Genomic DNA, 14,243 nt, shown 5'->3' on the forward strand with positions numbered 1-14,243 from the left:
ATTTTTCACACCTCTCTGACTGAGCCAAGAAATGTTATTTCTGTGAAGCACTCTGTGTCACTCGGCTGCAGTGCTCTTTCACCCAGGACAGAGTGCTCTAAACCCAATTTGCCACCTCCCCAGCACACGGCCCCACAGCTGAGGCTGTGCCCACGTTGGACACAGCCCTGGGAAGGGGTCCCAGCCCTGGGGAGGGTCTCTGATCACATCCCACATGTGTGTGTGGCTGGCACAGCCCAATCACCCTTCCTCAGATTAACAACCTCAGCAAAGGCCACTTTGCAGCTGTCATGTCACCCATCCCAGTCCTGGGTCAGCCTCTTAATTTTAGCAGCCCCACATACCTTTGAGGCTACTTACAAGGTTAGAAACAGGAGATTTCCAATGAAAACTGGGTAGCCAGACCCACCCTGAGTTTCTTCATTCCAGAGGTGACACGGCTATAATGGGACCCTGGCAATGGGAAGACAGAGAGAGCTCCAGAAGGCAGCTAGGTTTGTGCTCAGGGTTTCTGCTTTGGTCTCTCTTCATCTGGAGGTAAAAATGAAGTGCCAGGACTCCAAGGAAAATCACAAAGCAGGAAGATGAACTGCAGGGATTCAGCCAGTGACAAGGTGATGGATGAGGTAGGGAGGACGCTCTCCCTGGAGGACTCTTCTGTTCATCTGCAGCTGGATGAATTATGCCTCCCAATTATCCACTGGCAACAGGGTGGGCTCGAGGTTTTCTGCAGTGTCCAAATTCATCACTCCTCTGCAGGGTCGTGGGGCCAGGTAGAAAGAAATGAGGTGAATAAATTACATATCAGGAATAAAACAAGCTAAAGAGTTAGCTTTGCCAGTGGTCAGAAGGCCAGAAGGAAACACAGGTAGCACAGTTTAGCCATTTCTAATGCAGATATTTCCTTCCCTGGTGTATGTGGAAGCAGCCAGACAAGTGAGTTAACCCAGCTCCTTCCCTACCAGCTCCCATCAAGCTACACTGTATTATCCTGAACATCCAGCTCCAGCACTGACCTTTAAAGCACCATAAAATCCTTTCCAACCACTATGTAAACAAAAGAGCCTTCTATCCCAAGGACAGGCAGCTGGAGACACCCAGACCATGTCCAGAACAGTGTCTCAGACATGCCCAGGTCTGTCCTCTGGCACCAAGGCCAGCCAACATGAGCTGCTTCCAGTCTACTGAACTTCCTTATCATCCAAAAGAAGGCAGTTTCGTCTCAAATGTCTACCAAGAATGGTCTCCAGGCTCTGCTGGCTTCCAAGCCATGCCTGAGAAACATCTGAAGGAACCACAGATGTGCTTTGGACAGTATAGATGACTCAGCCTTAATGTCTGGGAATGTGCCCTGGCATCATTTAATTAAGTAGCAGAGGAGTAGCTTGAGGTGCTGAAGTGCTGCAGCTCCAGCCAAAGCCAGGGGACAGTTTCAGGCAGCCCCTGGCAGCCAGCCCTTCAGTGGCTGGAGCATCCCAGGGAACAAAGCAGCTTTCTAAAGTTGTGTCAACATCACTGCCCCAGAGCATGTCTTGGAGGTCTCTTATCTCCTACTAGAGAATGATGTGGGAGTGAAACATCCTTTCTCACATCCCCATTGCACCCTGGTTCCCACACAGAGGAAATCTGAGCGCACAGGCTGAGCTAGACCCATGTCACAGCCTGTGGAAAGTGCAAATGCAGCTGCAGTGATCCAGAAGAACTGGGAAATATCCTCCTAAGAACCCTACATCTCCTCACACTCTCACAAGAGCTCTATCTCATTTTGCCTTTTACCCCAACTTTCTGGCCAGTCACCTTCTGTGGCTGGGTCATGGAATCAAACCTGATCTTAATTGCACAGATGACAGCATGTCACTAATGAATGACAGCCATGTCAGCCTCCCAGCAGGGAGCTGCACACATGCCATGCATTTTTAACATCCCTCAGTAAACAGTGGTGATGAAACATGGCAAAAAATGCCAAATGTTTAGCACTGATATGATGCCCAGACAGGTTTGAGTGCCTTTGGCAGACAAGGGAGAGGGTGAGCTCCTTTTCTTTGCCATCACAATAACCCAGCAGCCTCACAGAATAGTATCTGCAAGATCTCAGAACTAAGCAGGATGTCCTGTTCATAAATCAAATCCCAGCAGACCTCTCCCTCGATAGGCTTTTCCCTTCCTGGACTGGACTTTCTGGAAACTTAACATTTAAGATTCTGATCCTGCAAACATTTGTACGTGGGTTTTCCTACCTAGAGGCCCCATCACTGAAGTCAGATCAATGCACAAATGCTGACCAGGAACAGATTTTGTAACATTTCTTTTCAGTGCATTACCTATTTTTAAACAAGTATCTGTATTTTTCCACATGACCTCATAACTCTGAGGCAAAAAAGAGAACTGTATACGCCCACTGAGTGACTTTATAATCAGTTGTCTCAGCTGCCTTGCCCTGTACCAGATTTGGGATGTGCCCTGTGGAGTACCTCAGATATAGCCCAATCCAGTTGCACTTCCCTCCCTATTATTTAAGCAATAATAGCTGATGGGGAGGGTATTTCCTGAGAGTCATCTGGAGAAAATGAGGTCTGTGCCTCAGGCCCATAATTCAGAGAGGAATGTACTGCCAGGATGTCAGTCCCACCCTGTCCCCCTACACTGGGCCCTGCACTGTTACAGCACGTGGCTGCTTGGCTTGGGGTTTTCAGGTGCAACAAACACCTCAGACCTACATTTGGGTTATCCTCAGTGAGGACAAACTTCTCAGCTTTCCTGAGTGATTTTGGAGGCATTGAAAGCTTCTCCTCTTCCAGAGGGGAATTTTGCCCCCAAGGGTTGATGAATCACGGGATGTCAGGCTGCAGGAGGGGAGATGCACACTCTGCACAGCAGACAAGATACACAGTCCATGCAGGATTGCTCCCACGTGCCACATGTCGAGTGCTGTGGTCTCCACAGGACACACAGGAAGATCTGTGAGCAGCAGGGGCTGCACTCAGCACTTGAAAAATCTCTGCATTTTATGGGAACAAATTTACCAATCCAGCTACACATTCAGAGTGAGTGTTCTGAGCCATAAACTGCCATCCATAAGCTGAGTTTCTGGCTATATTGAATTCCCAGAAAGCTGCACAGCAATCAGAGCTCACAGAGAATCTGTGCAATTGTTTTATACCAGCATTTCTTTCACTGATGTGTTCTTCGCTTTTCACAGAACCATTTCTTGCTTAAAATTGGATAGCAGGACTTATTCTTCTCAGCGGTTATATATAAACATATTTTCACATGTCTATACATATGTAGGAATACATTTTCTCCTTTCTTTTTTTCTTAACAGAGAAATTAAATTTTAAAAAAGCCACAGGCATTTTATAAAACCTTGGATTCAAATCTGGAAAATGGCAGGTTCTTAGCTTTATTCATGTGAATAATGAGAGAGAGAGAATGAGAAAGAGGAAATATTTTTCCATATCTGTACCTGTAGGACTACAAATGATGCAGCACAGCTCTGGCAGTCTGCAGAGCTCATTGCCACAGGACAGCAACCTGTTCTCAGGCTGGATAGTATTGATGTGGAATATTTGGAGCGATGGGATAACCTCTAAAATTACTTCTTGCTGCTGCAAATTAGAACTCCTAACTTTATCAAACAGCTGTTACCGTCAGCAGAGGTTTCAGCTGCAAAGGTTCCTGTGGGCACAAGGGTGCCAGGACTCACAGGCTGTGGTTCCACATACAAGGCCATCAGCAGAGGTTTCATCTGCAAAGGTTCCTGTGGGCACAAGGGTGCCAGGACTCACAGGCTGTGGTTCCACATTCAAGGCCATCAGCAGCAATTCTGGCTCAGACAACTGACACTGCCCTCCCTCCTTGTCCCCTGTGCCACTCCCTCACACCACCAAGCCCTGCTGGCTGTGGGGCTGCCTTTGGGACTGGCTTAGGGGATGGATCCAGCAGAAAAACAAGTAGGGAAATTGTGCAGAATACCCACAGCAAAGAATCCTTGGGGTTTGACCCAGCTCAGGCATCATGGCAGTGCTGGACAAAAGCAGGTGGGCAGCACAGGAGGCAGCTGAGGCCCAGTGTGAGGCAGAGGGGAGAAGCTGAGGGTGTCCACCCCTGGCTGTGCTGCCAAAGATGGCACAGTGTGAAAGCACAGCCTGGCTGAGCTCCCCTGGCCCACCATGAACAGGACAGCCTCTTCTGAATGCCCTTCTGGCCTAAAAACACACCTGTGTCCCAGCTTTCCTGAGCCAGCTGCAATCCCCACAACCCTTCTGCTGATGCTCAGTGGATTTCCCTCCACAAAGTTGTTTAAGCTGCTCCTGGATCCACACAAACTTCAGCATCTACAACACCCGCCAAGGGGGAGAGCTGCTCCATGGCCGAGCCATGGCTGGCAGAGCTGGGCCCAGGCAGGGACAGAGTGCACCAGGGCCGGCTGAGGGCTGTGGGGCACACAGCAGGGGCGGGCTGGCCTCAGGATCCCTCAGGATCCCTCAGGATGCTTTAGGATTTTGGCTTTTGTATTTTTTGTATTTGTAATCCTGCAATTCTTCAGTGTATCGCTCTAAACTCCATACAGAGTGTTAGCCGCTGCTTGCCCATTTTGGTCACACAACACAATTCCTCTCCAGGCCTGGGAATAAAGGACACCTCACTGTCTCAGGCCCTGAGAAATGTAAACAAAACTGAGTTGGAGGGGAGCAAATTTGGGGTCAATGACTTCATTACCTGAAGGTGTAATTGCAATATGAACCCCCAATGTGCAAATGCACCAAATTTATAAAAGTGTCAAAATCCATGACCCATTGTCCATTTTGGGTGTTGCTCCTGGGTGGATTTGTCTACCCTACATGTACCTGAAGGCCCTTCAATAAATGTAACTGGTTTTTATTCTGTAATTTTGACTGGTCTCTGTTTTTAGGTAGCCTGAAAAGGCATCACTCACACTGGGCATGATGGTGAGGGTTGTTTTGGGGCAGGAGAGACATTGCAGGGTATTCTCCTGGCAGAATGTGGGGCAGTGGCCAAGGAATGTTTGTTTAAAGCCAAGGGGTCAGCTCATGCTCCAGAGCAAACAACAGGGCTCAGGAACAAATATCTTATCCCCCTCCTCTTCCCAAGAGAAGTCTCTATTTCCCAGACTTTCAGCATTTTCCCTAAGAGCAGTTGGTGGTGTTCCCTGCTGGAGATGGGAATCTGGTTTATGGGTTGTGATTCCACCTGACACAGCTGTGCCTGCACAGTCCCAGCACATGGAAACAACCTGCCTGTGCAAGGACTGCTCTTGCTGCTGTCTCACATTTTGGGTGGGAATGTCTGGGTTGCTGCTGAGGTGAGTTGTGGCAGAGTGTCAGGTTGTTCAGCATCCAAAAGGTTTTGACTTCTTGCACCTGCCACTTGAACAGCCAGTCCTGGCATTTCACACTTCCACTGAACAAAACTTCAAGCCTTTTGCAGGAGCTGAATTTTCAAAGAGGCCGAATCCCCCGCCATGACGAAACCAACAGCATTTCTATATTCACTTCAGTTTGTGTCTCCTGATTTGAAATTGCATCTACACCCTTGAGTGGCTGAAACTCTGGATGTACAAATCAATTGAAACTGAGTCACTGGGCTTGATAAAAGCAAACAGACGTCATCATAACGGGAGTGAAGCCCTGCTTCAAGCCTCAACCACCCTGCTGAGTTACAAGATTAATTGGAGGAATGTATGAAACTGAAATGAATAAAGCAACCATTAAACATGTTGCTAATATTTAAAGAAACTTGGCCAAAAAAAGAAAAACTAGCTAGTGGACTAATGTTTACATTGTAAAATGTAAATTTACAGTGTTAACTTACTCCAGAATGAGCAAACAAATATTTTAAGCAGGCAAGAAAAATGCACATACTTTCAGCAAACATTGACATCTCTTTACACTGGGGAAATTCCTGTCATGCTTAGCCCAAGTGTGACACAATGCCTTGTAATAATTATCCATTACTGAAACTTATCTTGGCTTGCTGATAACTTGGTGTTCCTGCAGCACATAAAGAAGTGCATATTTCACCCCATTTATCTTGGACACCACTGTATTTAATCCCTAGGAGGCCTAAGTCTATCAACCAAGAAACACTTGGGTGCTTCAAATGACTCACTTGGGGCTGCAGTCAGTCTTTGTAGAGCTGAAAAATGTATAAAGTCAGATGGCTAAAGCAGGGCAGGGTGAATATTTACTAAATATTCATCTCAGGAGCTGAGGGTTTGGTTGCCTTCTTCCAGTCTCACCAATGGGGACTATAATTGACTTCCCACAGATAGTCCAAAAATTACCCAGAAAAAAGTCAGGGTTTCTTTTAAATCAGTAAATCTGTGATGTCTCACAGTAAGATGTTCCAGTACTGCTGGGAAATGGATCCTGTGCTGAGAATGGGAGAGAGGAAGTCTAGATGGTGACAGAGAGAACAAAGCCTCTTATCCATGGAATCATAACACAATACAGAAAGTAGAGTTATTGATGGCACAGGCTTGATTCAGTTGATAAAAATTTCATCTGTTTCTGTCTTTTTTGGTGGCTTTTTTAATGTGTGATTTTTTTTTTTTTTTTTTTTTTTTTTTTTTTTTTTTTTTTTTTTTTTTTTTTAGAGTTATTGATGGCACAGGCTTGATTCAGTTGATAAAAATTTCATCTGTTTCTGCCCTTTTTTTGGTGGCTTTTTTATGTGTGTGTGTGTGTTTTTTTTTTCTTTTTTCCTTTTTTTTTTTCTTTTTTTTTTTATTCAGAGAGCATTTCCATCAGGTTACATCAGTGGACCTGCCTTTTATACTGATGCGGAGAAAGGATAACACTTCCCACTCACCACAATTCTTTTATTGGGAATAGCAGTTAAAAAGTACTATTTATCCTTCAAGAAGAAAAAAACCCCAACCCTCTTATAAAATCTCAGCATCAGAACCTAAAGGTCTTTATTTATTCCTTGAGCCTTGGTCTGTAGTCCAAAAATTTAAGAATATTGTTGAACAAGTCAAACAACAGATGCATGGGGAACAATGAGGAGATAGGGAAGAGAGCAGTGAAGACAAACAGCCATGTTATATATACTCCTCTCTCTTTCAACAAATCCATATTTTCAAGCCACAGGATGCAATTTTCATGCTGTCTCTAGACATAAGGATAACTGCTCTTCAGGAGCTACTTTGTGTGTTAAACAAATATGACATTTACAGATTGTTTTCTCTCAGTACTTATTTGCTATGTCCTGAGCTAATGACCTTAAAAATTGCTCTCTCTGATGGCGTTAGTGTGAGACGATTTCCAAAAAGCATGAAATTGCAATAAACTGTCAAGTTTGCACAGGTGCACTGGAGATTAAGAGATCAGCCACAGAGCCATTAAGATCTATGGCAAAATGCCCAATGGGACCAAGATCAAGCCTTTAGAGTGTTTTAAAAAATGTCATCATTAGGAGAGAGATGCCTTCCCAGGAGCTCCACATAATGTTGGATTTTAACCATACCCTTCTGCAGTGCTCCTCTGAGATGGCAGCTGCTGGAATTCCCAATTCATCTCTAAATAGATGGAGCAAATATTAATTCTGCTGGAGCAAGGATCAGTGGCACATCCTCACTGAGATACACTACAGAAACCTTCAAATTCTTCCTCACCTGCAGGGAGAGGCACCTTAGAGGTGCAAGAAGTGCATTTGCACTCATTGCACAGGGATATATTTTTACCTACTATGAAAAACTCTACAGAGCCAGGTTTTGGGAAAAAATGCCCATCAAAAGGTGAATTTCTCACCAATAATTGTTTTCTCTGCAGACATACAAGTTTCATTCTTATCCCACTACCTTTCCACCTAGAAGGACTCTGGCTCAGGGAAATTCCACTAGCTGGTGTGGTCAAGGGCAACAGTGATGCCCTGAGCTGCTGCTCTGCACAGAGAAGGCATGGAAAGAAAGAAATCAGTTTTCAAAATCTCCCACTGCTTTCTCTGAGACTTTCCTGGAAGGACAGGCAAGTTTCCTTTTAACTGCCTGGGATGAACTCCAGAGCATCCCAACCCCAGGAGCCAAGAGATACACTCCAGGGTACACAGGCAAATGCAGAGCCCTTGGTACAGCAGCAACACTGGCAGAGATTTGCTTTGTAGCACTCACACAGGGGTTGGCTCTGCCTAAGTGACAGGTGAGGAGCAGTGTTTGTAATGGCTTGGGAATGCCTTTCAGTGCTTCTCATCTGGAAAATTACATTCATCAGTGCTGAGGTTACATTCTGCTTCAGTTCTCTGTTGGCAAAGTCCCACTTCTGTCCTTTTGTGCTGTTGGCTTTGCTCTGTGAGTCTTACACCGCAAATGAGTAAAAAGAGAAAGAGTAAAACCTAATCTAACTTTTTTCCCCAAACATTCCACATTGGTTTTCTCAAGAGAATTACCTGGCTTGTCCACAGAAACCCATACCCTGTGTCATGCTGTTGAGCACATACTTTCAGTTAGTTCTTCAAATATTTTTGTAAGATAGAGAAGTCAGGCAGGAGGCGGGAAGTGACCAGATCTGAGGGCACACATGCTCAGCAAGCTGAGTCACCCCCAAACCCAGCCAGCTGCCTGCTCACAACTCCCCTGCAGGTTAGTTCTGGCTTTGGGCAGAAATTCTGTTAAACAGGACACATTAGGTGCTACTCCTGTAGCATTTCATGGTTGACATTGTCCTGGCCCCCTGTGGCACACGCTCCTGAAGCCCTGCAGTTGATAGCTGGCAGGGCATGATGCTGAAGGTGCTTTCTGCAAGCCCATCACACAACTCCAAATCAGACTAGCATCAGGTGCTGCTGACCAGAGCCAACACAGCACTTCTCAGCCTTTTCCACTGCAAAGGCTCATCCACATCTTCCAGTGTTTATGGCCATGGGAGGAAAGAGAGCAGAACAGAGGAAGATGCTTGTCTTTATGGAAACGAGTAAAAAGGGCAAGAAATGCAAAAATATTCCCATCATCAGACAACAATCAGGAAGAGACCTTCCCTGCCCCTGTTGTTGTATCCTTGGCCTTGGCTACTATTCTGAATTCAAGGACAGTGAGATTTTTAAGGTAAAAAAAACAAAGCATCCCCTGCAGGGCAGACAAAGGAAGGGAACCACAGAGAGCCCTTGGGAGAGGGTCTGGATAAAGAGAAGCTCACAGCACTCACCTGTCTGCCTGCCTTCCCCTCTGCAGGCTGTGGCCATGGGGCAGACAGAAGGCATCCTGCCACAACTGGGCAGCTCCTGGTGCCCTGGCCCTGTTGCCCAAGACAGGCCAGGTAACTCTAGGCAGCACTATTGCTGCTGTTTTGTGGGCACTATTGCTGCTGTTTTGTGGGCATTATTGCTGCTGTTCTCTGGGCACTATTGCTGCTGTTTTCCCTTTTTCCCCTGCTGCAGTCCGTGCTCACTGCTGATGCAGAGGAGCTGAAATGCCAGCCTGGTTGGTGAAGACAGGCTTTGCAGCCCCTCAGGGGTGGCATCACTGCAGCTTCCCTGCTGCCAGCTGATCAGACACACAGGCCAAAGGCACCGGGGGCTCAGCAGGATGGGGAGGTTGCTCCTTGTGAAAGGAAGGAATGTTTTGAGACCTGACTGGGGGATGAGGTGTAGGAGCAGCACTGCCACAGGCTGTGCCTGCCTGAAGGCCTGGGAGGTGCTATCCACAGGCAGAACAATGCTGCAGACCCAAGCAGCTTCTCCAGGCTCCCACTAGCATCAGAAACAAAACACATGGGACACTTTCCAGTTCCTAAGACACACTCCAAATCTTAGGCTGCCTACTCCTTGACTATACTTTTTATTTTCCAGGGAAGTTAAGCTCTTAAGAACGAACAGGTTCAGCATTCCAAAAGCACCCAGGCAGGATCCCCCCAGGGGAGGGCAGGGAGCCAGCTCTGCTGTGCTGCAGCAGGAAGGAGAGCTCAGCCCACAGAGGTCTCCTCAAAGCCTGGCCCACAGGCAGTGCAGCCACCCACAGAGGTTTCTGCTCCAGGGAGAGCTCCCCAGGGAACAGGCCTACCTCTCTGCTCTGTCCCCAAGGACAAGCTTTCCTTGGCTAACTGCTTATCCCTCCCCCACCCTCATTTCCTTTCTCACTTCCTCCGTAAACAGAATCTCCTTCTTTCTACGTCACTGTGCTTAAGGGCTGAGTCCTTGGAAGCAAGCTTCTTTTTTCCTTTCCTCTTAGTTCCAGAATGCCCTTTGTCCTTTTGTCTTCCCTCAAGATCTCCAGGAGGGATTGTTTAGTTCTCATTTAGGATTTTAGCATTTAATTTAGAATCTTTGCATCCTTATTTAGGATCTTAGCAGTCTCCCTTCTGAGAGGCAGAGGAGCACAGGCCCGGAGAAATTCTCCCTCCCCTAATCTATGGCAGTGAGAGCAGGAACACTCTGGGCAATAGAGGAGCTGCTCCTTTTGGCTTCTTCCACATTAGGTTTTCATAGCATGAGCTAAAGAGAGTTCACACAAATTGAGAGTGCTGTGAGCAAGCTGGGCTGCAGATAGGCAGTAGCTGAAAGCCCAGGGCCTCTTTTTCCACAGGGTTCTTGGTAACCTGGCAGGAACAACATCTCCTGGGCTGGAAAGGACTTGTAGGACTTAAGATGGGTTATTGTACCAGCTGGCAGGGGTCTCTATTCTGATATCACTGATTGCCACAGGAGGGCCATCAGGACAGCAGAGGCCATGTCACAGCTACACGACTGGCTGGGAGCAGAACTGGGTATCCTCAACATTTCAGGCCCCCTCTTCTCCTTCCCTCAGCCACTCATTACTTGGACTGCAGAATCATCCTCCTTGTGCCTGCCAGACACTTCACTTACTTACCCCAAAGACTTTTGCAATCTGGGTAAAAATGATAAGGCCAAGGCAGGAAGGAGGGGAAATGAACAGAGAACCAAAGCAGAAAACTGATTTGGAGGACTGAACACACCAGCACACTCTCTCTGAATTCAGGAATGCTCAAACATAAGCTCAGAACCTCAGCAAATTTGCTCCACTCGGTTTACCTGTGTACACAGGAGGTCTGTGACTGCACAGGGGACTGAATCCACATCCCCCAAGCCCAAGATAAGCCCAGCAGTTTATCTCAGGCCCCAGGGCTGCATCTCCTGCCCCAGCAGGAGCCATGGAGACAACAGCTCCTGGCCACCAGTAGAGCACAAGCTGTACAATCTTCTTGTGCCCACAGAAACTGGAATGCAGGTCTAAGAATCTGAAATTTAATAGCAGCAGGGCACTTCAGAGGAAATGCTTATTTTGTGTAGCAATGTTTCCCCTTTTTTTTTTTTTTTTTTTTTTTTTTTTTTTTGTGGCATTATAGCAGTGCCTTTAGTAGCATTTTCCTCTTTCCTGTCCTTCCCTCTGTTCTCCTCTTGTGACAGCTTTATCACTGAGAAGGTTGCCAGTGGGTCAACCCCTGACGCAGACAGCCTGTACAGCAGAAGCTCCCTATCACTACAGAACACTCCATTATAATTAAAAATTAATGGCAAATGCACTCTCTCCCTCTCTCAGTCCTGAGAAATGTGTATCATTCCGGGGACAAAAGCTTGTGGGATACCAATGCCTTCCGTCAGAGGCTCCGTGGCAGCTCCCTCGTCGGTGTCGCTGTGCTCTCATGCTTGTAATCTGCCCTTGAAACCTCCCCTCTCCCTCAGACACTGACAGCAGCACTATTGTTTTTAGCAGCTCAGCTTTTCAGCTGACTTCAGGATCCCCAGAGGCCATCCCTTTTTTTCTGACTGTGCTCCAGATTGCCATCAGTGCTCATGAAATGACTCCAGCACCATTTGGTCCCTTGCCACTTACAGCCAAGAGGGCACCTCCTTTCCCTTGGCGTCCTTTCCCAGGATGTGTCTGCTGCTGGCTGAGCTGCCTGGGCACTGGAGGCTCTGGCTGTGCCTGACAAGCAATCTGGGCAGGTTTCCGGGGCAGTGTTACACTCTGTCAGCATTGTTAGAGCTGAGCAGGGCTGCTCAGGATCACTGCTGGAGAGGCTTCCTGGAGGGGCTTCCTTTCTGGAATGTGGGTGACTCACCGCACTCAGCCGCTCTTGTCTCCAAGAGATCACGCTCCTGCTGCACCAGGGCAGGGATGATGCTCGTGAAAACCCCTAGGAAAAAACAGTTGCTGCAATATGAAGAGGAGAGAGGATGTTGGGGAAGAGCAGTCGCTGTCGGTAGCTGCTTGCTGCTGAACAGTTTCCGAGTGCATGCGGAGCTCTGCTCCCTTTGCGTCAGCCACGGGATGATGCATCCACTGCATTTTCCAAAATGCAGCTGCACCCAGCCAGGCTGGGGAGTGCAGAACACAGTGATGAGAGCATGTGTGTTTCTGTGTGTGCCTGCTGGGGAGGGTCTGCACGTGTGAAGCAGAGGTAACCACCTGCCCACCCTCCTTGTGGGTCCATGATGTGCTACAGATCCCACAGAAGTCCCATTTTCCCCGTGACCCACACACCTCCAGGGTCAGCAAGGGCTGTCAGGGGACACATGGGGAGGCCAGCAGGAGAGCCTGTGCTTGGGTTTTCAGTGGCTGGCTGCCCTCCAGGTTGGCCACCCTGTCCTTTGCCCAGGTTTATTCCTTGGAAAAGGCATCCCACAAAATGCAGCACCATTTCCCCCTGGTGCTTTCGCTCCCTTCTCCAAAGTCAGGCAGCTCAGGGCACTCACTCAGGATTGTGTATCACAGTGCCCCCAGCCTGAGCACAAATATGCTGCCCCATCTCTGGGAGAAGAGCTTGGAGCACTGCTGAAACCCTGGGCATGTCTGCCCCAGCCTCCCAGCCCTGCTCCAGCAGCCTCAGAGACTTCACTCCCCTTGGCAATGACTCCCAGCCCACTCTCAGGCAGCAGGGCCCAGGCTGACAAGGGAGAAGCTGGAGAGGGACTCTTTGTCAAAATCTGTAGTGACAGGACAAGAGGGAATGGGTACAAATTGAAAGAGAGGAAATTTAGGTTAGGTATTAGGAAGAAATTCTTTACTGTGAGGCTGGGGAAGCCCCATTCCTGGGAGTGCTCAAGATCAGGCTGAATGAGACCTTGAGCAACCTGCTCGAGTGGGAGGTGTCCCTGCCCATGGCAGGGGGTTGGAATGAAATGATCTTTAAGGTCCCTTCCAACCCAAGCCATTTGGGATTCTATGAAACTGATTTGGACACACGAATTGAGAGTGTGTGTCAAATCCTGAACAGGAGGAAGCTGTGCAGATCTAAGAACTGGGTTTTTTTCCCCTGCATTCTCCATTCTCTGTTTTGCAGCAGGGTGACTGCTGCACTTTCTTTGACCCATGGTGGTGATACAGAAGCAAGGAGGGATTTATCTCTGCAGAGAGCTTCAAGTAGCTCACCTGCTCTCCTAACACCCAACCCAATCCCCTGCCTCAAAGCAAGACTCAAAGTTCAAACTTTTCATACAACTTCAAAGCAAGACTCAGGTGGCATGAAAGCCACGTAGGCAGCTCAGTCAGAGCTGACCTTCTCCATCCACCCCAGGTCACAGAATCCCTTCCCACCCCCAGCCATGCCAGCCTTGCCCTCCCTGGCTGCTGCCTCTCCCACCTGCAGCCCAGCAGGACAGACAGACACGTGCATTTGGAAGGACCTGGCATTTGAAGTGCTTTCACTGCAGTCACGCCCACAGTAAAAATTATAGTTCCCATAAATGACATACGCAACTACAATTTGGTCAAAGTCTTTTCAAGGCTTCCGACTGAGCAAGTTATAGGTTGTAAAGGTCATTGTAAAGCATCAGAGAAGTTTAAATCTCTATGACCTCCACAGCTCTCTAATGACTTTTTATCAGCTTTAACTTGGAACTCATATATTCAAGCAGCAACCAGCAGTTGCAAAAGTTCCTGCATAGAAACCAGAAAATTACAAACAACACAGGCACGGCCAGATGCAGCTGCAAATGAAATGCTGTGAAGAGAAATGAAGGGGCAGCCATGCTTTGCATAGCTCATAACTTGTAGTACGAGCACTGGGCAGGGATAACAGGGCAAAGAAGAGGTTCCTTATTCCCCAGGAAAACTCCTTTCTCCTCACCTCCAGCATCCTCACAGGACTGGAGGCGGTAGAGGAGATGAATCATACAATATTTGCAAGACTTGTAAAATCTTATCAATTCTGAAAGCCAATTTGTGCTAATCAGCACATATCACAAGTGCAAATGATAACTCAAAGGAGCAGCTAAATGACTGGTGCAACCAGCTGAAATTGAATCATCTGGAAGTTCACTTGTGGCCA

The 14,243-nt window shown here is 47.7% G+C and overlaps 1 protein-coding gene across 1 annotated transcript in view; it reads right to left on the bottom strand.

Annotated features, from left to right (window-relative positions):
• Positions 1-411: 411 nt before the first annotated feature.
• Positions 412-14,243, bottom strand: part of LOC120511842 (heat shock transcription factor 2 binding protein) — a 49,387-nt gene continuing 35,555 nt past the window's right edge. The window contains exon 8 of the mRNA XM_039729420.1: positions 412-753. Coding sequence (XP_039585354.1) covers positions 746-753 — 8 coding nt within the window. The 3' untranslated portion in view covers positions 412-745. The remainder of the gene's footprint in view (positions 754-14,243) is intronic.

The sequence above is a fragment of the Passer montanus genome, unplaced genomic scaffold (genome assembly GCF_014805655.1).
Source record: "Passer montanus isolate IOZ18808 unplaced genomic scaffold, ASM1480565v1 scaffold69, whole genome shotgun sequence".
NCBI classification, from domain to species: Eukaryota; Metazoa; Chordata; class Aves; order Passeriformes; family Passeridae; genus Passer; species Passer montanus.